At 34.0% G+C, this 23970-nt stretch overlaps 2 protein-coding genes across 4 annotated transcripts in view; one reads left to right on the top strand and one right to left on the bottom strand.

The window, feature by feature from the left end:
• Positions 1 to 1153, bottom strand: part of LOC132702032 (uncharacterized) — a 68483-nt gene extending 67330 nt beyond the window's left edge. Inside the window, exon 1 of the mRNA XM_060670431.1 lies at positions 911 to 1153. Within this exon, the coding sequence (XP_060526414.1) occupies positions 911 to 974 (64 nt within the window). The 5' untranslated portion in view covers positions 975 to 1153. The remainder of the gene's footprint in view (positions 1 to 910) is intronic.
• Positions 1154 to 2394: 1241 nt separating this feature from the next.
• LOC132702646 (RING finger protein 17) overlaps positions 2395 to 23970 on the top strand; it is a 55289-nt gene continuing 33713 nt past the window's right edge. For 2 of the 3 annotated variants that reach the window (XR_009618910.1, XM_060671417.1), the window contains exons 1-18: positions 2452 to 2778; positions 2828 to 3090; positions 3170 to 3478; positions 3531 to 3820; positions 4930 to 5010; positions 5072 to 5211; positions 5898 to 6083; positions 7594 to 7760; positions 7815 to 7943; positions 9241 to 9390; positions 9449 to 9611; positions 9673 to 9798; positions 10597 to 10774; positions 10827 to 10943; positions 11519 to 11606; positions 11672 to 11856; positions 21456 to 21688; positions 23138 to 23519. Coding sequence is in view for 1 of the 3 variants with exons in the window: in XM_060671417.1 (XP_060527400.1) it covers positions 2621 to 2778; positions 2828 to 3090; positions 3170 to 3478; positions 3531 to 3820; positions 4930 to 5010; positions 5072 to 5211; positions 5898 to 6083; positions 7594 to 7760; positions 7815 to 7943; positions 9241 to 9390; positions 9449 to 9611; positions 9673 to 9798; positions 10597 to 10774; positions 10827 to 10943; positions 11519 to 11606; positions 11672 to 11856; positions 21456 to 21688; positions 23138 to 23519 (3345 nt within the window). In the remaining 2 variants the exon portion in view is untranslated. The other variant, XR_009618911.1, reaches the window with a different exon arrangement.

Raw genomic sequence — 23970 nt, 5'->3', positions numbered from 1 at the left:
AGAAATAATATTTTTTAAAATTTCTACTGCCGACTTTAAAAAATAGGAGTTTAAAGTGTTAGGTGGTAGCGTCATACGTCACTTAGTCAATGCAGTCGTGCTGTTTTTTAAAAATGTATAGTTGACAAAATTCTTCAGTCACTGGTTTACAGTACACTCGCTAAGTTGAGTTTAGCTCGTGCCAACTAAAACTCGTGATTAAAATGGTGTTTGTCAAACTTGTAACATAATATACTATTAATTGTTTTAGTGAATTTTTCTTCTAAACGTCACTTTTTAATTTAAATGATATATTTATGCGACGTGTTTGAGCGTATTATTTGGATGCAATTCAAATGTTTCTATGCCAAAAGTTGCCCTTGGAACAGTGTTTGAGGTATGCACTTGATAGATTTTTATTTTAAATCAAATCAAAAAAATTAGTTAGGGTATTTCTTAGGATGAAGACACGAAACTCATGGAGGAGTAAGTTCAGGTGTCTAAATATCTGGACGTTTTCAGCCGTCTGCAGGGAAATTCCTCTTTCTAAAAGAGATTATGGCATCTGACGCTCAATTTTAATAATATCTGTCAAACTGTTAAAGCTAATTTGAAGTTTTTTGAATCATTCATAAACATGCAGGATGTCCCATTTATAAAATTATTTTTTTCCTACTGAATTCTACGTAAGACAGTATTATAAAAACGCTTATTTGCTGTCATAAGAGACTTTCCGGTTTTTAAGTACTTAATAAAAAACGAGTTTTTTAAATAAGTTTGACACCCAGTGTCATAAAAATAAAACAAGTTAGGACACATGTTTATATGAAAAAACAGACTTATTTTTCGATGATAAATAGACCCCCAAAACTTTGTGTTAAATTTTGAAACACCCCCCAACCCCGTGTTAAGCAGATATATATGTGCTCACCCGCAATCAAAAAATATCCTAAAATTACTGTCACAGTATGCACTAAACTGGTCCTCGGTAACATATCGTCTGCCGTATTAATAAAAACGAACGAAACACCCGGTGAAATCGATAATCGAAACAAAAAATGTAAATATGTCCGAGAGAGTTTAGAACGTCAGCTGGCACTACTCGTACCGTTTCGCATCCCGGCCTTAACTGCCGGTCGCTGAAATCGCGAACACTCTGTACACTGCGACGAGCGTCAATTTAAAAGGTAGGGGATTCTTGATGGATCGTCTCCGACGCCTTGTCTGCATCATTGTATGTGAGGTGAGGCGGTCGGTGCGCCTGACTCACTTTTAGTTGGGTCTGTCGTAAAGGATAGTATACATCGGTACTAAAAATTCCAAGCAGATCATTCAATCTATAATATTTCAACATTCTAAACTCAAATAAATACAAAGTTTATTTAAATTTTGTTTAATAAACCCTTAGTAACCCATGACCTCGATCTAAACTGGAACGGTAAAGGGGTGTTTGTGAAACCTTGCCAGTAGGGTTTTCTGACATAATTAAAAAAAAAAAAAAACAACGATATGGGTTTTGTACGTAGTTGGATATTCAAATAACGCCCCAATGACACAATTACCCTAACTTAAAATATGAACGACTAAACTTAACTTCGAATTTACGGGTTGTTATTAGTGTCTACTACTACTATGTCGAATTTATTTGGCTTAGGACGAATCGGATGTTTTCAGAGATTTTACCGCACGGCTTGCATTTTGACGTTTGTCAATTCTGACGGTCAAAAAATGTACCCAAAAACTAACTGTCCTAGAAACAAAATAGTATGCAACACGTTTGGTAAACTTTTTGAGTCACTCGATTATTAAACCCTCGTTCCGCTACGGTCCGCTCGGGACCCTTATTTGACTATAACGTAAAAAATATAGATATATTCTAAATCAATTTTTTTTTTCAGAATGTTCCCTTGCGAGTAAGTCAAAAAACGCAACCTGATAGCAAAGTGGGAATTTGAAAACCGGAGTCACTTATAGCACGATTGATAGAATTGAAAAGCCCTTTTTTATGACTTATAAAGAAATGTTCCTCTCACTACAAACAAAAACTTAGGACGGGCGGTATTGATATTTTCATAAAAAAGATAATGACATAGGCATATTTTGAGAAAATACTGCCATAAAATTGTCGCCTCCAAACTTATTGACAATCTGTCAGCGGCCATGTTGGATGTTCAATGTCGCACGCTCAAAACAAAATTTTAAATGTCGCGCATGCGCATGTTGAATGGACCTTCGCAAAATTTGTTTTCATGGTTACATCAAAAATCTATGCAAAAACTAATGATCGTACAAAAAATATAGTATGCAACACGTTGTCGCTCATTAAGCAACCGCTCTGTGTTCTTTAGTAAAGAGATACATTTCAAAAAAGATTTTAGCATTCACCACATAAACCGTAAAAAGAGTTTTAATTGATACATTTTCTCAACTGACATTTCTCATCTCTGGGCTCTGCTCAAAGGTACAATTTATGCTGTGTATCCAAGCATTCATTCCTTCTCTATTTATTTCTCTTTCTTGAGTTGTTAATATTTGTGTTTAGGAATTTCCTTGACTTTTAAAACATCTCAAGGGCCGGCAGAAAAGAACAAAACCCGAATTCTGAGTAAGTTCGGCATAACAGTGCGTGTCGCTACCGAAAATGTGGCCCCAAGAATTTAATCCGTCGAGACCTCCATTCCATAAAAGGCCAGAGAGATTAAGACCATCAGGGAACTCATTTTACACTGACGATATGCGCTACAGAAACACGGAGGTTCCGAACAATCCTTCAGCAAGTTTCCGACCCATGATAAATAGGTAATTATACAAAAAGAAATGTTCCTCTCACTACAAACATGAACTTAAGAGGGACTGGCGGTTCTATGATAAATTCCAAAATGAGGATGGATGGACCTAACGCAAGGGGAAGAAACTTCCCTATGGGAGCAGCATTCGTGGAGCCTTTAAGCGAAAGGGGAAGAAATTCTCTGACAAGTTGGCATCATAGGATGAATCAGCCTAAAGAGACTACAAGGGATAGAGTTGATGTGAAATATCAAAATGTTAAGGAAAATACTCTATACAACATGTATGTTTGCCCTCAATGTGATGAGCACTATTCCTATAGACGTAAGAGCTTTTCATCTTTGATATTTAATGTTACACATTGTGCCCCAAAATTGAATTTAAATGTTACCTATTTTTTTAGATTCGCAAATAAAATACCAAGACAAAATACCACTAGTTCTGCCTTGTTGCCACACTGTATGTCAGGAATGTATTTTCCGCAGCTTATCGGGCAATTCAATAACCTGCCCAGTTTGCCAAGTAGAAAATAAATTGTCTCTTTCGGAAACACCAATGAGAGTGACTGATCTGCAACAGATTTTTCACCCAAATTATTACCTCATAGGTGTCATTTCCTACCATAAACCAGTTGGTAGTCAGGTGAATTTAGAAAATATCAAATTTGTTTCCACTGTGTTGAAACAACATTTAGAATTGCCTCCTCCTTCGGGTAAATGTGGTATCAGCCCAAAGGTATTAACAACTTTAAATTTTTTTTTAAGAGAGGTGCTGTTTTGTTTCTTGCAAAAGAGAAGCAACTGTATATTGTCCAGATTGTGAGGGAATATTCTGCTCCGATTGCAGTATCACCATACACCAAAATACCAAAAAATTAATGGCACACAAGCCGGAACCGAGGAAAGATAACAAATTGCCATTTGTATTTCAAAATTGTCCCGATCATCCAAAAATGCAACTTGAATTTTTTTGTGAGGAATGCGACTTGGAAGCCTGTTGCTATTGCATTTTGAATAAACACCACGGTCACGAAAAGATCACCCTCTATTGCTTGGTTAGTGAAATTTTGTTATTGTTATCCCTTCAAAAATTGCAAAAAAGTCACATACATTTTTAACAATGATTCTCCTTTAAAAAACACATCACAACTCTATTAATGGCGATGTGAAAGGGTTTTCTCTGAGGTCATAAAACAGTAAATAAATAATAAACATGAAATGGATATTAATAAATAAATATTTCTTTAATAAAAATGAAAGTTCTCTCTATTTATATTTTTGGAAAGTAGTATTTTATTTTATTTTATTTTATTTTATGTTTTTCAGAAATTTTGAAATAAATAACTCATCAAATTAGTCTATATATTAATAAATGTGATGTTATTTTGCTCACTCTTCATTATTTTTTAGGCCTCTTTATCAAACTAAAATGTGAAATTAATAACTCATCAAATTAGTCTAGGTATTAAAAAATGGGATGTTCTTTTGCTCACTTATTTTCTAGGCCTCTTTATCAAACTAAAATGTGTTGGATAATGCAGCGTTGCCGCTTCTAAAAGTAACATTTCCAATATTGTCATCTTAAAACTAAATTAACAAATTACTCTGTAATATTTAGTGCAGTTTTTCAAGTGTTAAAATGTTTTCCTTTTTTTTCCAAAACATGATATCACTAAAACTTTAACTCGGCTACCATTTCAACTCACAGAAGGCTGAAATTTTTCGTTTATGATGCAGGATTGTTTAGAATGAATGATTCTGAAATAACTCACGAAAATTGTCAAAACTTAATTTTTCAACCACGTATATATTGCTTAAAATTTAAAAGACAATTAAACTTCCTTTAAAATGTTGCATAATAATGGTATAACATAACATGGTCCACAATATTTTAGTTTGCTAGAGCAGACTCGAAAATACCTAAATTTTCAAAGAAAATCTATTTTTCTATAATGCCTGAATTTGGAGTTTTGTATGCAATTTAGGCAGTCATTGCTTGCCCCCATTAGAAAACTTTCTGTTAACTTCAAAACTTAAGACTTTGGATTACTTATTAGTATGCCCTTTTATGTATATAAGTTAAGTAAATATGTCAAAATATGAAAGGATGGTGTATTGTATGTAATTTAACAGATTGTATTTTATCAAGTAACTGGTATTCCAGGAAGATGGGGAAAAGGAAGAGTTTAGTAGATTGAAAACGGAAGCCCAGTCCATTTTACATCACATTTTAAAATCCCAAAAGGTAAAAAAAACGGTTTTAATTGGTGCTCGTTTTTGATCTGTTCTTTTTTTTTTGTTTACAGAAAGCAGCCAGTTTTTCCCAGTTCAACGCGGATTCGGTAAAAAAGGGAGTGTGTTCTTATTTCGTGGATTTTCATGCGAAAGTATTTACCATAGAGAAATCACTGTGTCAAGAACTTAACAATGTTTCATCCAACAGCAGGTGAAATTTTTTCGTTAGTAGATGCATTGTTGCAGTTTGTTCTTGTTATAATTTATTAAGCAAATTCATGTTAGTGAGAACGTATTAGCACATCGGTCAACTTTGGATAAATGGGAATTTAATGACATTGAAGAGAAAAGTTGAATTTTCTTTTTTCTTTGTTTTTTTTGTTGTATAACCCCAAATTCTTATAAGAATTTTGAATTAATAGCTATAAAGAATCCTAAACACAAGCGGCAAAGGAGCAACAGCTGAAACAAAGTAGTTACGTACGAGGCGTTTCATTTAAAAAATCAGAAAAATTTTTCTAAATTTTGTCAACTTGGCAATAATTTAGGAAACCTCATAAATGATATAAATAATTAGACAGTTAACCAAACTCTTAGCAGTGCATTTGACCACATCAACATCTTTTTTTGATAGTATGAAGGCAGAAACTTGAAATATAAAAGAGATAAAAAAAGAACTTATTTTTAAAAATATTTTATACTTTTTCCCAATAAGTTGTCAGTGTCGTATTAAAATTCAACAATCATGATGTCATATAAATATTTATGGTGGAATCAAAATATATGCACTAATATACCCATAAACTATAATATATATAAATATATACATTATTAAATATTTGCAAATTGGTATTTTGGAATAAAGGGGGACCTATAATATCTCCTTATGTTTTGAAGGGGTCTCAATGAAATTCAGTCAAGATTGTCAGCATGGGCGGAAGAACTAAAAAAGTTGCTAGTGCTCGATGTAAATGGCCCCGGAGAGCAGAAGTTAAATTTCAGAAGTGCTCTCGCGAAGCTTAGGGAAGTCAGGAACATTCCCGCGTTTTTGATAAACGAAAAAGGCAGCACCGAACCTGCAAGGTAAAATTTTGGCAGTAAATTTCTCGAAAAATTGCTCAGCGTCCATTAGAGTGGGCCTTAAAAATTCACTGTTTTTTTTATCTGTCAATAAAATCATTCAGAATGTTCAACCTAAAAATATTTATCTGAATATGTTTTAGTAGAAAATTGAATTCTCTCCAAAAAAAGCTCTGATTGAAATGTTTGTCAGAGCCCTTTCCAAGAAGTCAAGCCTTAACCATTTATAGGCTTTTTTTTATTTAACTTTTTCAACTAACAAACATCTTAACAATACTGATTTTTAAGGGCAATTTAATGCTCTACAAAAAATGTCTGTTAACATTTTTTTATATAATGTTTTTTTTTTTCAAAAGTTATTTACCAACTTTAACAATAACAATTGTGTGTTACTATTGAAAATTATTTGTTTACAATATTTTACATATTTGTAAAAAAGAAAAATTATGGTTTGCAAAATTTCGATCCGGCAATTTTGATGTCGAAGATGCACCACGGTCTGGAAGGCCGGTCGAAGCTGACAAAGATGCGATAAAGGCATTAGTTGATGCAAATCGGCGAATAACCACACCAGAGATCGGGAGAGATTAAATTTGTCGAATTCGACTGTTTATGGCCATTTGGGCTTAACCTCGAAGCTCGATGTGTCCTTACGGAGCGAACTTTGTGTCGTCGCGTTGACGTGTGTGATTCGCTCCTCAAACGTCAAGAAAATGATCCATTTTTGAAGCGGATTATTACTGAAGACGAAAAATGGGTTGTATACAACAATGTTAAACGCAAGAGGTCATGGAGCAGAAAAGATGAACCGACTCAAAGAGTGTCAAAAGCCAACATTCACCAAAAAAAGGTGATGCTCTCCGTTTGGTGGGATGTCAAAGGAATCGTTTTTTTTTTGAGCTTTTGCCGGACAATACAACGATTAATTCTATTGTCATCAAGTGGACAAATTGAATGATTCACTTAAAGAGAAGAGGCCCGAATTAATCAACAGGACGGGTTTAGTGTTCCACCAGGATAATGCGAGACCTCACACAAGTTTGGTCACTCGCCAAAAACTTTTACAGCTTGAATGGGACGTACTGCAACATCCACCATATTCTCCAGATCTGGCGCCTTCCGACTACTATTTGTTCCGGTCCCTGCAAAATTTTTTGGATGGCAAAACCTTTACCTCAAATGAAGATGTCAAAAACCACCTGAACGAGTTTTTTGCCAGCAAGGACCAAAACTTTTATGAGAGGGGAATTATGTTACTGCCAGAAAGATGGCAAAAGGTGTTGGACCAGAATGGCCAATATATAATTTAATAAAATATTTATTCATTATACGAAAACTGTCTTTCATGTTCCCAAAAAAAAAACGAAATGACTTTCCGAACAACCCAATAAAACTCTTTCTAGTGACATTAAGGGCTCAAATTTTCTCCGTACATTTTCTGTGATTCACCATTTTTTTTGGCCCAGGCTAGTATCCCTAGCAATTACTTGGTTCCACGTTTCGGTTTTTTTAGGTTTATAGCCAACCCCTCAGTTATGAAATTGCTGGACGAAGGTTTTTCCATCGAAAAATATGAAGATTCTGAGTACAAGTTAGTTACTGCAGATGAATTGCCCAATGATTATGTTGTCGACGACACTTTGTCCGATAGCGACCTTGATGGCCCTACCAGCGCTCTGTGTAAGGCCAATATTTTGCCTCTCAGTATCAATTTTTGTTTATTTTTCTGTTTAGTGAGCCAGTCAGTTCGAAGTGAGGATAGTTCGGTGCCAAGTGGGTTCGAAGAGGTCCCAAGAACCCGTAAAAAGATTACCTTATCTCGAAAGACGCACAAGCAAAAACACCATAACTCAAAGCGATTAGGTAGGGAGATGATCTGTCACTTGAAAATTTTATCATTATTATTTTCATAAACGAAAAGTCGCAATGTCCGATAAGTTTACTGCTATACATTTTAGTTTTTTTCTGATGTTCAGTTTTTTGATCCATCACAATCAGTACCTTGTAAATATATCTCTGTATATACCATTAGCGCTGAGATCAACACTATTCACAAAAATTAAAATTTACAGGTAATGTTCATGTTACTGTCCCTCCGGAGGTATTTTTATTTTTATTGACTACTTTCTCACCAAGAGAGTTCCACCTCTACAATATGCAATAGACTAAAAAATATACCTATAAAATTTGTTGAACCAAAAAAGCACAACAAAAAATAGTTATCTCAATATATATTTGTAGGAATCTTTTCCAAAACATCAAGCCTTAAACATTATTAACTTTTCTTGATTTAACATATTCATTTTGGAAGTAACACAACTTGATATACAGAAAAGAACAATATTGATTGTTAAAGGGATTTTAATGCCCTACAAAATAAACGAATAGTGTTCTTTCCATCATAGTCTCCATTTATTTCATTTCATTTAATTTTGAACCTGCCTTTGTGATTGTGGCAGTTTATTTATTTGTTAGTGGGCATTGGTGTAATGAAATTTCAGCTATTGAATTTTGTAATTTTTTGGACTTAATTTCAAGTTTCTTTAGGCATCGTTTATCTATTTTAATCTAAGATTTTCTTCACCTTCACCCTACCTGCAAGAAATTGCTAAACTACTGGAAATATTTCCCGCAACAAATCTTGTTATTAAAGCATGACTACCAATATCAAAACAACATCTTTGATGTAACCAGCATTATTAATTTCAAATCGAGCTTTCCCGTTACGCCGCTAGATTTGTAATTCTTCTGCTTGTATTTCCTGAATGTGATTATGAAAACCAAAGCCATAATGACACCATAATAAGGTTGATATTTACTGCACTTATTTATGTGGGGTAAACCCTAATATACTGTTAATTCCGATACCTTAATTTCCACCACCCTCGTCAAATAGCAAAACAGACGTCTTTATCTCCAAGTTGTATTTTTTGAGAATGCGGTTAGCCTTTTCAGCCGTTTCAGAAAATCCGGCGAAGTGGAGAACAACAGTTGATGATTTAATTTATTGAAAGTTTTAGATTAGTGCACACTAAAGAACTGACTTTCCCAGAATCAAACGCTCTTACAATATCATCTGCAATTAAATCCTCTTCGAAAACCAATTGAAATGTGCCAAACGCATTTCAACCTATTGTTTTACTTGTTACTTTTAATTTAGTGGAAAAGGTAGAGGTCCAACACATAAACTCGATGGACAGTTTCTTCGTACACTACAAGAGTATGGAATCAAAACTCAACCAGCTAAACAAGGATATCGAAAATTATATCAAATTGGGCGGGGCCCAATTGATCAGACACCCTCAGATCAGTCAGTAGTCGGCCCAAGGCGAGGGATTCCTCGAAATAAAGCCGATTTCGATTTGCAGATAACTTGTATTTGGCGCACTACATCAGTGAGACGCACAGCGGTCAGAAGGAGCAACGTTGGTGCCGCGGGAGGCTCGTGGCGTTAAAGAACGGCGAAACCGAGCCCCTGTACAATGTGTTTTTTATCGATTACGGCAAAACTCAAACCGTAAACAGCGGGAGGTATACTGGAAAATGAACTGACATGTGGCCGTAGTCTCTTAGTACAACCTCATCGTTTCAGAATCAAAGACATCCCGCCGTTTCTGCAGCAGATCAAACCGATGGCGTTCGAATGTATGCTGTTCAACCCGATGAACGTCGATTGGAACAAGCGCGCACACTATACCCTCGCCAAGACTCTTAACGGGTACGTCTATGGCTCTGTTTCTTAATACTATGGAGTAATAACATTGAAATTTGCAATAACAGGGTTGAGGTAAATTGCAATTGTAGTTTTCCATATTTCAGTTAAGACATTCAAACCTTGAATCCTTCCTAAATTAAGGTCACAGTAAGTTGCATACAATAAAGAGACCAGTTTGGTGAATGAAAGTAATGTAAAAGCAGCTTTGCTACAGCTAGTTCATGAGCTAAGATCAGATAGGGTTTGAAGCATGGTATAAAAAAGATAGGATGCAATTAAAAGTATGTTGTTGCAGTTGCAGTTTATGTTGTCATACTTGTCAGACATAGAGCAATTTCGCGTAATATATCTCATGTCAGTTGTCAATATTTTAAACCTATGAAGAACTTTAAATTACGAATTGATTAATTTTGCGGTTCAAATATACTTTTGGCAAAAATTACAGTTTAAAACAACATTAAAAAACATTTTGGTTCGAAGTTTTACTGAAACATTTATGTAAAACTACATCTTTTTCATATTTTAAATCTGCGAATATATGTTACAAGAAAATTTGCTAACCGTGACACAAAATTTCAAATAAATAAACTGTGTAAACTATGTAATAGGTAAGTTACTTGCCCTCTTATTTTGTAGGTTTTGTTTTTGAGTTAGAATGAGATAATTCATTTACATATTTTATTCTTGATTTCAGATATTCGGTGTTACTGTTATATTTTAAGTCAATACCCGGTGCGCCCATTCAAAAAGTCAGTTATATTGTTATACATAAGAATAACGGTCATTTTTTTTTTGCTACAGCAAAGAGGTTTATATGATGGTGAAATCGGAAAATTGTGGTATCCTTGAGGTCGATCTGATGATTTCATCGACCGATGGTGGAATGACTTCAGTGATAGATATTTTGGTTCACGGCGGGTCTAACACGTCTCAGTCCAACGACGAGAGCAACCTGGAAGAGGGCACTGTACTGAAGAAGGTGAGTGGTGCTATTCGGTCGGTTTTTTTTTTTTAATTGAATATCATTCCAGCAAATATATTATCCCCAATTGACGGTCTTCCCTAATAGCAACAAGTTCGAAAAGAACCAAAAAGAACGCGTGGTCATTGCCAATGTTATCGATCCTCATAATATTATTGTTCATTTGGTAAGTGTTCTTTGCTTGGGGTACACGGATAGACACGCATTTTTCCTTCAATAAAGCGTTTTTTCTTTTAACTATTGAAGATATGTGGTTGCTTCTTGTGGGTAATAAAATGGGCGAGCAGTAAGTTGCTCTTTATCTCAAAGAGATATATGCAGCGTTTTTTCCATATATGATTCGGTGACTAATGATTTATCGGGTCTTTGTACTACACTTCTCAACCCAGGACATTATATAGAAGGGACACGATAAGCCTTTAATATTTTCGAGCTGAGCCTACTGACCAAATTTTGACCAAATTGACTACCTGAATAAATTATCTGTTATTTCTAAAGACTAGATGCAATTAAATATTTATATAAATAACGTGTGGAAAAACGCGTGGAATTTCTTCTATGCAACGCTATTCATCCATCAAGAATGCAGAAAACAAAATTAGATCATCTCTGTACCTTTTTAGCGCCCAGATGAAGGAAGCCTGCAAACCAATATTTTTTTCATATCTATTTCTGTTTTTTTGTAAATAACAAAAAGCGCCCATTATTCTTAAATATTTCAGTAAAATTTTTCTGTTTTAGGCCAGCCATCAAGAATCGTTCAAATCAATGCTCCATTCTTTGAAAAAATCGTACAAACATTCTGAAGATAGCGTCGTCCCTATCGAAGGTATGTTTTTTTTCTACGATTTTCGAGGAAATCTGGTAATTTGTTGTTTTGTTTTATTATTTCAGGCACCTATGTCCTCGTCGAGTATCGAGACCCCGTACGATCCAACTGGCACCGCGCCTATATCAAACAAATAGACTGCAACGGCAATCAGGCGCACGTAAACCTCCTCGACTGGGGCCTGACCGTAATCGTATCCATGGCCAACATCAGACCGCTCCAGGAAGCTTTTACGAAGCTAGAGTGTCAGGTAAAAAACTAAAGAGAAAAATAAAGGATGACACCTTACTTAAAAAAAAACAATACAAAAAACCTAAAACACAGAGTTTTCTTGATTCATTAATACTAATACTAATATTTACGTCCCAAGTCTAAACTTAATAGTTTGTAAATTTGGTGTGTAGTTTACAAACTAACTAAACTGTTGGGTATTTTAATAGAATTTCATCTAAATAAACTAACCAAGAGTTTGGCTAATTGGAAATCATATCCATGACCTTAATCGTATCCATGGCCAACATCAGACCGCTCCAGGAAGCTTTTACGAAGCTAGAGTGTCAGGTAGTAATACAAGATAGCCAAACCAAACTAACCAATCAATTCCCTAAAAACTAAAAATTTTAGAATATCATATTGCCTTTAAACCTATAAATGTTATCAAAAATTCGTTCGAACTACAGTCGAACTGCGATTTGACACATGAAAATTTCGAGTTATCAAGACTTCGAGATACAAATAAAACCTACAAATGCATGTACTTTTTGGTGAATGAACATTTATTCATTCATTTTTAAAAATGCGTTATAAGTTATATAAATGCCTTAATCTCTATGATTTTTGAAGAAAAAACAAAAATTATGAAATAGTAGTACATATGTATGTATGTATTTACATAATATATGTACATACAAATGCATTGTATATGTACCCAGTATATATAAACATAGTATGTATGCACATATACATACACATACACATGTATGTACATATTAAAGTTTACTCATTCACTGAAAAAAAGTCAGTTATTTGTGACTGACGACCGGATGACTAATTTTGATTTTCAACAAAAGTTCAATTTTATTTAAACAATCATAGAGGGAATCGGTTGTGTATTCACTGGTTTTCAAATAGGAACGCAAGACAATCAACGAATTTTCAACCAATTCATTTGAAGGTGGTTGCTGAGAATCATCTTCCAATTTCTCCACCATCGTGTCACTTTCGCAGTCATCTTCAATGTTTAACTGTACTGGTTCGGATCTGCAGGACTCGATAATATGTTCATCAGTAGGAAACTCTGAAGTAATAATATTCTCATCCGCATGTATAAAATCGTTGATGGTGCTACCTTCTGCTATACCTCTAATGTTTGTCCAAGCTTTAAACTCGATTTCTATTTGGATTTCGTCTTCACTCTTTTCTTTCAGGCGTTCACTTAGGAAAATCAAGGGAATCTCATCTTCTTTCCATTCAGAATACTGACCAAAACCGGCTTTTTTAAAACAATTGGAAATTGGTCAGGCTTAACGTCGATATTCCATGCGGTAATTACGTCGTCAACACAATCCATTAGTGTAATGTTATTGTTTTTGTTTTCTTCGACCCCACTTGCACTGCCACTTTCCATTGCGGTGATGACCGAATGTTTATTTTTCAAAATTGTAGACACTGTACTTGCCGAAATCAATGCAAACAAATGCAAAAATCCAAAAATGTCTTTAATATAATGTGTAAATTGAATAGGGACAGTATTTTTCACTTAGTATTAACTAGTAAGTCATACAAGTGAACTTAGCAAGCACAGAAACTGAACTGCTTGCATAGATACGTTAAAAAGACAGGTTAAGATCGATCGTAATTAGGGGGTTCCCCGAGAAAATTCGACTTATCGAAGTTGGCACCAAATGTTTCGTTCGAGTTATCAAGATATTCGACTAATCGATGTTCGAGTAATCAAGACAAACTAACACCCATTTCCTACTTTTGACTCTATTGCCAACCAATTTGGTTCGACTTATCAAAAATTCGAGTTATCGAAGTTCGACTGTAATTAACAAGGTTAAAGACATTAAAATTCCTCTTAGTTTCATTTGACGTCCCAAATCTACATTCCACCAATTGACGTAATATACATAATAGACAATATTCTCACTCAGGGATAAGTCAATCCTATCATAAAACAAGACTTGCTAGATAGTTAGTATTTTGTTTAACTCAAAATTAGTCCACTACTTGCAGAAATTTTCATGAACAATTTAGAAAATATGGTATAGATATATAGATGACGTTTTTGCTTGTTTCACTGAAACAGAAAAACAACTGCAGTCCTTTTTGAATCATATTAACTCCATACATAACTGTAAAAAAATACCATAGAGACGGTACTAAATGGACTTAACTATAACTAAACTACAGAACACATTAGATTTCTCCATTTACCATAAACCTTCACAGAAGGACACAATACATAATAACTCAAATTACCTTTACAGGCATAAAATGGCCTTTTATGATTTTATCTACAGACTATTTAATGTACCACTTTCCACAGAAATTTTTGAAAAAGAATTTAATATTATAAAACAGATAGCTTTTAACAATGGTTACGACCCCCTGTTTGATAGATATAGATAAGATTATAACTAAAAAGCAGTCACAAATAACTCTGAACTCTATCTATCCCATATTAAACAGCAAACCCAAAATTTGTAAAACAAAAAATACTTAGGAGAACCTGGGAAGAAAATTTCGAAACATCTACCTAAAATTGATCTTAAGATTGGTTTTGAAACTGAAAACACCATAGGACATTTTTTAAGAAACAATAAAACTAAATGACGAAAAACTCAAAAATCCGTGTCTACAAGTTGAAATGTGGATCATATCCCAAAATTTATATCGGAAAAACAGGTAGAACATTTCAGAAACGCATTATATGAACAGAAATGGGCGTATAAAAATAAGGTTGTCATATTTTGTATTTGAAAAAGGCACGGTGTTGCCGAAACAGCTGTCATAAATCATTAAATAACTGTGAAAATCTTGAACATTTTTTGTTCTAATTTAATTTTTTGTTAAATGGATTTTTCACTTCAGTCCAATAGATAAAGAGAAAGCTTATAATCTTCTGGAGGTATTTACGGATTTGGGTAGTCCATGTGTGCTGTAAAGCAATAATGGAAAAGAATTTTTGAACCAGGTAAGATTAAAATAATTTTTTTAGTATTTTTACTAAGGTTATTTTAATTAATGTAATATGCTTCTTTTGTCGAAGGCTCTAATTTTTATTTTAAAACATTGAATAAAACGTTAGTTACGTATACTTTTTTCAGGTTATTGAAGAATTGATTCAGCCTTGGCAAAATACGGCATTCGCAGACTTTCGGTGGAAAGGGCATTCCCAGATATAAAGAATAAACTGGCGACAAGCTGAAACAATGTTACAGATTTCCTCTAAAAAAATTAAGCCTGGAGATGTTGGCTATTATTATAAGCGTTGAGGATAATTTGTATCCACTTGGAACTGTAAGTGGAGTACTAAAATAATTATTTACACGAAATCAATTTGTTTTTTTTTTAATAATAATAAGTTTATTTATCAATCCATACAAGCCACAATATCACGACTACAATATAACGCTATTCATACTAATTCCCGTAAATACAATAACCAAAAAAAAAAACTTTAAAAAATAAAACAAAAGAGTATTTAGTAGAAGTGGGAGTCAAATAATTACGATTATTTGATAAATAGACTAAAATAATACCAAAGAAATACTTCTTGTCGGTGAGAATTAGAAGAATTAGAATTAAACTTATAACTATATATAATTATGGAAAGTAAAGAGTGTTAATGAAGATAACGAATACCTACCTAAATTATACATGTAATTAAATATGGAAAAATCAATACAAATTGGAAAAGTCAAAAGGATAATGAAAAATCGAACGGTAACCAATTGAATGAATACTAAAATGAAAATGAAACAGAAGACATAGTTTAATAAGCTAGGGAAGGAGTGATAAAATTATGTTGCAGTAACAAGCTTGTTTTGGAATGTAATTGTATTAAATTTATTAGCCATTGGTTTGTCATGATCAGGTACAGTTTAGTCTGGTTCTGGATACGTTTTCTTGGTTATGTATTTTTATCATTGTTGGGGATACTTTGACACATTCGAGACTTTATTTTTTTGTCGTACTTTTTAAGCTAGCCATATTTTTTCATTTGCAGTGAATGAATTCTCGATCTCATTTGTTTAGTCGAGATTTAAACAAAGTTAAAGAATTTATATTTTTGATTTCAATCGGTAGCTCACTGTGGATATTTGGGCTGAAGTACAAAAAGAATCTTTGTCCTAGTGAGGTCTTGGTTTAAGGAAGGTAACCTGTTACTAATTTGTGCCTGGTATTATGATTATGCTTTATGGTTTGTAACGTGTCTTTTTTCTTATATTGTCGCATTGCTATACTTTGCACCAAAAGTTGACGAATATCTAAAATTTTACTCTCTCGGAATAACTTATTACTTGGATATAGTTTATTCTTGCCATAAATAATTTTTAATATCCACTTTTGAGTGATTTCTAGCGTTCTAAGATGAGCATCCAGCACTCCCCCCCAAACTATTATTCCATAAGTTAAATGTGGTTGAACAAGTGCGAAATATAAGGTTCTCAAGTACGACACTTCAAAATATGTTTTCAATTCTTTAAATTTTGTGATTAAAGGTCTTAAGCGGTTACTTGTATATTTGTATATTGTGGTTTTATATTTTATGGGCACAGAATGATTCACATTTATTTTGATATTCAGTTCTTGGAAGTCTGGGAGATAGTCGGAATAACATCCAAAAGGCATAAAATTAGTCTTTTCGTAATTGACGGTTAAGAGATGGTTACTCAACCATTTAAATATATGCTGTAGGTCCTGTTCGGCTTTGTTTTTAAGTGCTTGCCAGGATTTATCTCTGTAGATTATGGCAGAATCCTCCGCAAAGCATATTAGTTCTCCAAGAGATTTTGTGTTAAATAAATTATTGATATAAAGTATAAACAATACCGGTCCGAAAACTGTCCCTTGGGGAACGCCACACTGTACATTTGCTTCTTCACTAACCAATTTCCTACTTCAACTTTCTGTGTTCTTTCAGAAAGGTAACTTTCTAAAAAATTTAGGGCAACACCGCTGACACCGGCCCTCTCCAAGATATCAATTAATTTGTGATTATCAACCATATCAATGCAAGTAATTTTTTTGTCTGTTGATGATATTAAAAAAGAAACAGAAATAAGTATTAGAAGTGGTGTTGCAAAACTTTGAGTATCAGGTTCAACACCAGGTAATGTGAAGTGCCCGTATAAACTGCATGAACAAAAAATATAAATGTACACCTGTAACAGCAAGTGTCCCAACAGTGACTCATATTGCAATACATAATAATAAGAATAATAATTATCATTGTTAGTTTAATATTTTTTAAAAGTATTTTTTGTACCTGTTTATAATTACTTTAGTGCCTTGGTTGATGTAATATCTATCATATATCTAAAAAATGTTTTTACCTATTCCTATACTATTATTCCAATTTGTATATAATAAAAAAGTGAAAACAATGGTTTGCATTTTATTCATAACTTCCAGCAAGTTTATAAACCATCCAAGTTTGCACATGAGCCGTATACACTAGTCGGTAAGTTTATAAACTAGGCAAAGGTTTTTCTATTTTGTATCACTATAAGTTATGCTTTTATATTAGTTAGACTGTAACGGTTAGTTTATAAAATACTCGCTAGTTTAGATGAAAATGCGTTTTCTATTAAAATAACTAACAGTTTAGTTAGTTTGTAAAAAAACAGCTAGTTTACAAACTATCCAAATTTGTATATTAGCAGTAATATATACATTAAATAAAATTATGCTGTGATCACCACAATTCTTCTTCTGCAGTGAGACCCATGACTTATCTTCCTTATCTTAAATAGAACACCCGGTATATTATTTTGTTTGTGTGATAAACAGATACATAAGGATCTACCGTTCGATTGTTTTTTTATCGCTTAGAGTGTGTTCAAAATTTATCAACCAAGTAAACTGTTTTTAATGATGTAAAGCTTCGTTTTTCCAAATAATACACCGCAATTGGGTATGCCTATGACTCTAGTTTTGACATGTTCTAGATTTACATCATTTACTAAGAAAATACTGAAAGACTACCAAAAATAAATAGTCAAAGTTTTGAAGAATAAATCAGAATTTCTGAAAAACAAGTCAGAATTTGCTTTTTACAAAACTTCTGGATTCCTCCTGAGTCGGTTTTTGCTTAGTCGAAATTGTTTTCAGTTTCAGTTAGTTTCAGTACAGCCCATGGCACATTTAGCTCCAAAGAACGGCGTTTGAGAAACAATCTTCTCGTAATTGAATGTCTTTGCTATTAACAGCGTACATTATCTGTGAATTTACTACAGCCATATTTAGTAAGGCATAAAATACCACCATAGGCTATCGTCTAGTATTTCTAGCTACATTGAAACTAGCAGATAACTTGTCCAGGTTATCAACATCCCCTTTGGTATGATTATAGTAGGTAATTATTTCAGATTTCTTTTTCTCTCCGGTTGACTTATCAATTAAGTCATCGTGATGTAAGGAGGAAACTAAAATTACATTTTTATATTTTTTTGGAACATATGACATTATTGTCAAATTTTCTTGAAACCCAAAAACAGTAAAATATACCGGTCGATTTCACGTGTTGATGAACTCTGGTGGAAGTTCCCTCTTGTTTTTCTTAATGGTACCAACAAAAGTTATATTATGTTCATTCAGTAGCTTGTTAACTAGGTCGATACTGGTGAACCAATTGTCATAAGTAAGGTTCCTATTCAACCCAGAAATAGGCCCTATAAGATTTAGGACAATGCTAGATGGATGATTTTTAACTCCAACCCCAGGTTGCTGTCCTACATAAACCTCTAAATTAGCGCAGTATGTGTTTAGCAGCATCAACCAAGCCAAAAATCTTTATTCAATATTTATTGGGCTTACTTGGTATGTACTGCTTAAACCCACATCGTCCTCGAAAAGACTCAAGTTTCTCATCTATAGTTGCATTAGTTCATATACAGTAGGCGATTTTACAGTTTTGAACAAAACAATCAAACGTTATTCTTATGGGAGCTAGATTATCAAATTGCCTTCTTTGGTCTCTGGTCGATAGATCATCAAACCTCAAACAGTTAAGAAGAAATCTGAAACGTTGTTCAGACATTGTTACCCAAAATCGTTCAACCCCAGTTCCTGTTCTGTCCCAAATTTCTTTTGTATTCATTCTACTACTTTTTAGTGTTCCAGTCAGGTAAAGCAACCCAATTAATGCTTTAATTTCAGTTAAGTCAGTTGGTATACATGCTCTGTCTCTAGAATAGTTCGGAGCAACTGTGGCGATGTATAGGTTGGTATTGTCAACAATAGAATGCAAAATATTGTCGGTAAAAAAGATGACCAGCAATCCATTGACGAAACAGCTTTTCTTGCATAATATCTTACTCCAGGAAGGGATACGATAATATTTTCCCATCTGGTCCTTGAGGTTTTTTTCGTACAATATTTTCTCCATGTTGTACCACCATCTTTCCCAACAAAACGTGGAATTCTTGGGATCTTTGCTAGAGGTTCAATTTCCTTTGAATCTGAGTATATCATTCTCTGCAGCGAGTTCTTCTTCTTGGTCAGCTGGTTCTTCAATTTCCACTTTATTCCATAATTGACGCAAATATTCTTGCTCTGCTTCCCAACTCGAGATATCTAAAAATAAAGTTGTAAAATGTTAATGAGATTTGATAACAAACTTTTGAAATTGGTTGTGCAGGTTTAAATTGAATAAATTCATCTTTAATTTATGGTCACTAAATATATGCAGTCAACTAGAGTAAAAATGTGTTATTGTTTTAGTATATTTCCACAGCTTTATTACAATTAAAATTAAATTACTCTACCACTGTGTAATACGAATTAATCAATGTTAAAAGTATGGCGGTCCAACAATGATTTCCCCTGTACATAAATTCGAAATAAGACGATTTTCAAATATCGATCATTTCGAATATACAAAATATAATATATTTTCAGTTCAAATTACAAAAATTACAAATAATTAAAAGGTAAATTTTCCTAATCGAGAAATTACAGAGCCAAACATGAAATTTTATAGCTGTCCATTTTTTGATATTGGTGGATGAAACACCAAGTGCGCACAGTAAAAACATACCTGACAAAAGCGCCACCTTAGAATCACCCCCAAAAAGTAATAACACGAGAAGTTTCGCCAAGTCTCACAGACCTTTTCAGTAATAATTTTTGAAAACTAACAACACGTAGACGTAATAATACTGTAGGCTGTACGAAGGTATTGAAGTACTGGAAATTTTACCGCCAACCGTTCGTGCGTACGGTGAGATTGAGATGGCGTCGGGTCTTTCAGACTTGGCGCCACCTCTGGAAGGTTAATCTAGTTCGAGGTCTAACTTATTTGTCAGAAATTCTAACATATGTCATAAATTTTGACTTGTTTCCCAGAAATCCTGATTTTCACCAAAAATTTGATTTAATTAAACTAAAACCTACAATTTAGTTTTGGTTATTCCTTTCAGCACTTTCCTATTTTACATATCAAGGTATTTTAAAAATTTAAATATAATTTTAACTTATAACAATATTCAAAATAACAAGAAATGAGATTTCAAGTTATACAAAACAATACCTACTACAACAAAATATACCTTAACATAGTTTTGGTTTGTTTATTTACATAGGAGGCATATTCTGGGCATGTCAGTATTATCTAGCGCGGAAGAGAAAAGGTGATCTCTTGTCAGTTCTCATGCACAAACACACAGATCCTGACATTATCCTATTCTTCATGGTAGGCATCCCATAAATCCCACCTACCTTGTGAAAACTATCGATCTCATCCGATCCTATGCCTTAAAAATTTGTTCTGTACAGCACCAACTCATAAAAAGAATCTCAGATTGTTGAACTGTAAACCCTAATAATACATTTCAAGTTTTGAATTTGACTTTAAATCCAGACGCACATATAGGGAAATTCGTAAAAAAGGGATAAGTAAATTCTCAGTATCAATTTTGAAAGTACAATTCTTATGTTAGTTAGGTGCTGTGCGACACACTTTTTACAAAACTTCTGGATTCCTCCTGCGTCGGTTTTTGCTGAGTCGAAATTGCTGACGTTTCGCCAATCATCCTGTTGGCTTCTTCAGAGCTTGACTGAAACTGACTCGTATTTTACTCTGTACCTGCTTATATATTTTTTGAGGGGGGCACTAATGAGGGGTATAAACACCGTCTCGGATGACTGATTACCAAATTGGAGACAGGTAGAGACCTGAGTTGCGGTTACGATTGTTAGGTTGTTTATAGATTTCTATAGACTCTCGGATTTTTCGGTGGTAAAAGAGCTGATTACATGCAAGAATTTTAGTTTTATTGAATAAAGCTGATGAGTTTATTTGTTTTAGTCGTAAGGCTTTTTCGTGTTCTTTGAGCCTAGTTGATTTTTTGTTTGGTCTTTACAATATATAAGCATGTACAGAGTAAAATACGAGCCAGTTTCAGTCAAGCTCTGAAGAAGCCAACAGGATTGTTGGCGAAACGTCAGCAAAAACCGACGCAGGAGGCATCCAGAAGTTTTGTAAAAAGTATAAACGACTCTTATACTTATGGAGATATACAAGACTAAGCGCTACCGTGTATAATATACTTACATCTACCATACTTGAATTTTATGTCAAAAGTGACGTTTGCAGATCTAAATATATGGCATTTCCAGGCGGTCGTTGTCAAAATGGCTCACATTCAGCCTTTTAACAAGCAACCCACTTGGTCTTCGAACGCGTCCCTCTTCCTGCAGGCATACCTCCGGTCCCAGGACATTTTAAAGATGGTGGTGCACGAAACCGAGAACGGAGTGGAGGTCGCTTTGTTCGATATGTCGGGACAGGTCGACCTTTGTTTGAATACCATGATGGTCGAGAACAGTTTAGCCGATTCTACCGGTCCCATGTGAGTTTTTGAGTAAAAGTCGACATAATCTAAACGCAAAAGATTACCAATTTTGACGTCAAATACTTCGGCATTTTTGTCATTCCGAATTTGGACGCCTAATTTGGTTGAGAATTCTGCAATTTCAGAAGGAAGGGTTTTGTGTCGACGTAGTAATTAAATGATTATTTAAAATGATTTTGCTAACTTCACTTTTCATAGGCAAGATGCACCTCACAACAAAAACTGTAAACTTTGAAATTTCCAAGCGTAGAATGTCTACTCAATAATGGTAACCAAACCATTCATAAATGTTTGTTTATTTGTTCTGTGTGTTTTGACTCATTTGATTGATGAATTGTCTCCTAATGTCAAAAGTCAGTTCAAATTGACTTCACTGGAAATAATATACATATTTAATTGTAGCCGACCATCACCAGTTTTGCTATTGACTAATAAATAACCAAAAAAGAAATGTAAAAACAAGTAAAATTACAGAGGAAACTATACGAAAAAGTGAGCAAAGAATTGCACTTTTGGTTAGTTTGACAGCTGTTTTTATTCTTAGTAAATTGTCATAAAATATTTTTCTTCGTCACTAATCAAAACTTAGGGTTTTTCTAATGGAAAGCTTATTAAATTGAAATGGAGAATTTTATTATGATTTTTACAAAGCAGCACATGATAGGGTTATTTTGAAAAGTGAGTTTTTATGACAGGTTTTGATTTTCTTTTACAAATTGTGTTTTAGCTTAACATGGTTCATCAACATAAAATAACACTGCTGCTAGTATAGTTACCAAGGAACAATATTGTATTGTTTTGACAACTTCCTTATTTCAAAATAAAGTTTTTTTCCACAATGGAGTTTTCCAATTTAGAAAAGCGAGATATTGTAGAGTGGTACATAAGGTACAATGAAACTGCAGTAAAAAAAATCATATAACTTGTGTTTATCATTTTTCTTTACAATTGAAAAACTAAAAATGGTTTGTAGTACAAAAGTGCAATTGTTTGCGCATTTATACTTTTTCGCATCTGCTATAATTTCTGAGATCCCTGTTTGAAACAGGGCTGTGCTGAGCATTTTTTGAAGTCAACAACTAAGTAAAGTAGTCCCTAAGTCACTCTAGTTGATACCAAATTTTTGCTTGCCACTACCCCAAAGTGAATGAAGTTGGGATATTTTAAATATTATCTCGAATTATTGAAAGAGTTCCTTGAATATTTTACCGGAGGACTACTTCAATGAAATGGACAATTTGACTTTCTTAACACCTTTTTTAGATGTCCCGTAGGAACGTCCCAAACATTAAGTTGTTCCCTAGGGGTGGTTGGTGAAAATGACAGTATATTTCTGTTTATTTCAACTAGTCTTATAGCAATTGTTAAAAAATTAACTCAACTTAGGAAACGCCTCTTATAAAGAGTGTTAATTTTGAGAAAAGTTCGAGGACAGTCCTTTTCTAGCTCTACCAGACTCGAGTGGCCTCAATACGAAACGGCGGTGCCCGACAACAACCAGAGCTACGAAGAAGAGGATCTGATAGCTTCTATGCTCGAAAAAGCGAACGACGAGTCGGAAGAGGAAGACGCAACAAACGTACGCAAACGCCAGGTCGACGTGGTGAAAGTGGTGAGCCCGGATCTGATTTGGGTCAAGTTCCTTGACCTCCGCCACAGAGAGAGTATGCTGTACAGCGAGCTCCAGATACATTACAATTTCGAACCAGTGAAGAGGACGCAGTGGGAAGTCGGCGAGACGTGCGTGGTCGAGCTGGAGAACGAATTCGCACGCGGCAAGGTCCTCGGACCGATCGAAGATGGCTGGAAGGTGTACCTCGTGGATAAGGTAACCCAATTTTTGATATCCAAAAATGTGCCGGACATCAAAATTACAGAAAATCGGCTCTTCGTTAATATCTCAAAACCTCTCGTGGCCATTTTATTAAATTAATGTTTTTGTTACGTAAAGGCGCTTAAAAAGAATATTGACAATTTAGATACTTTAGTCACAAATGATTTATGATGTCTTCTGAAGTTTTCTTAAAGAGGTAAATGTGCATAGAGTCTTCTAATTTTTCCCCCATTGTATCCTATAAATCCATAATTAATAAGATCTCCTTATTATTGTAAGAGGGTTGTTTGCAAAGAAATGTTCGCCAACAAATTTCATTGTTGTATTGTTGAATTCATATCCACTCCGGCAGACTCTCTTATAATTTTTCCGCTACGGACATTGTGCATTTTTTTGAAAACTTTTATCCAACTTCTAGAACAGTTAAATTTTGTTTTTTTAATGT

This window comes from Cylas formicarius, unplaced genomic scaffold (assembly GCF_029955315.1).
Source record: "Cylas formicarius isolate icCylForm1 unplaced genomic scaffold, icCylForm1.1 PGA_scaffold_5__7_contigs__length_24384050, whole genome shotgun sequence".
Classification (NCBI taxonomy): Eukaryota; Metazoa; Arthropoda; class Insecta; order Coleoptera; family Brentidae; genus Cylas; species Cylas formicarius.
This window is presented reverse-complemented; position numbering and strand designations above follow the sequence as displayed.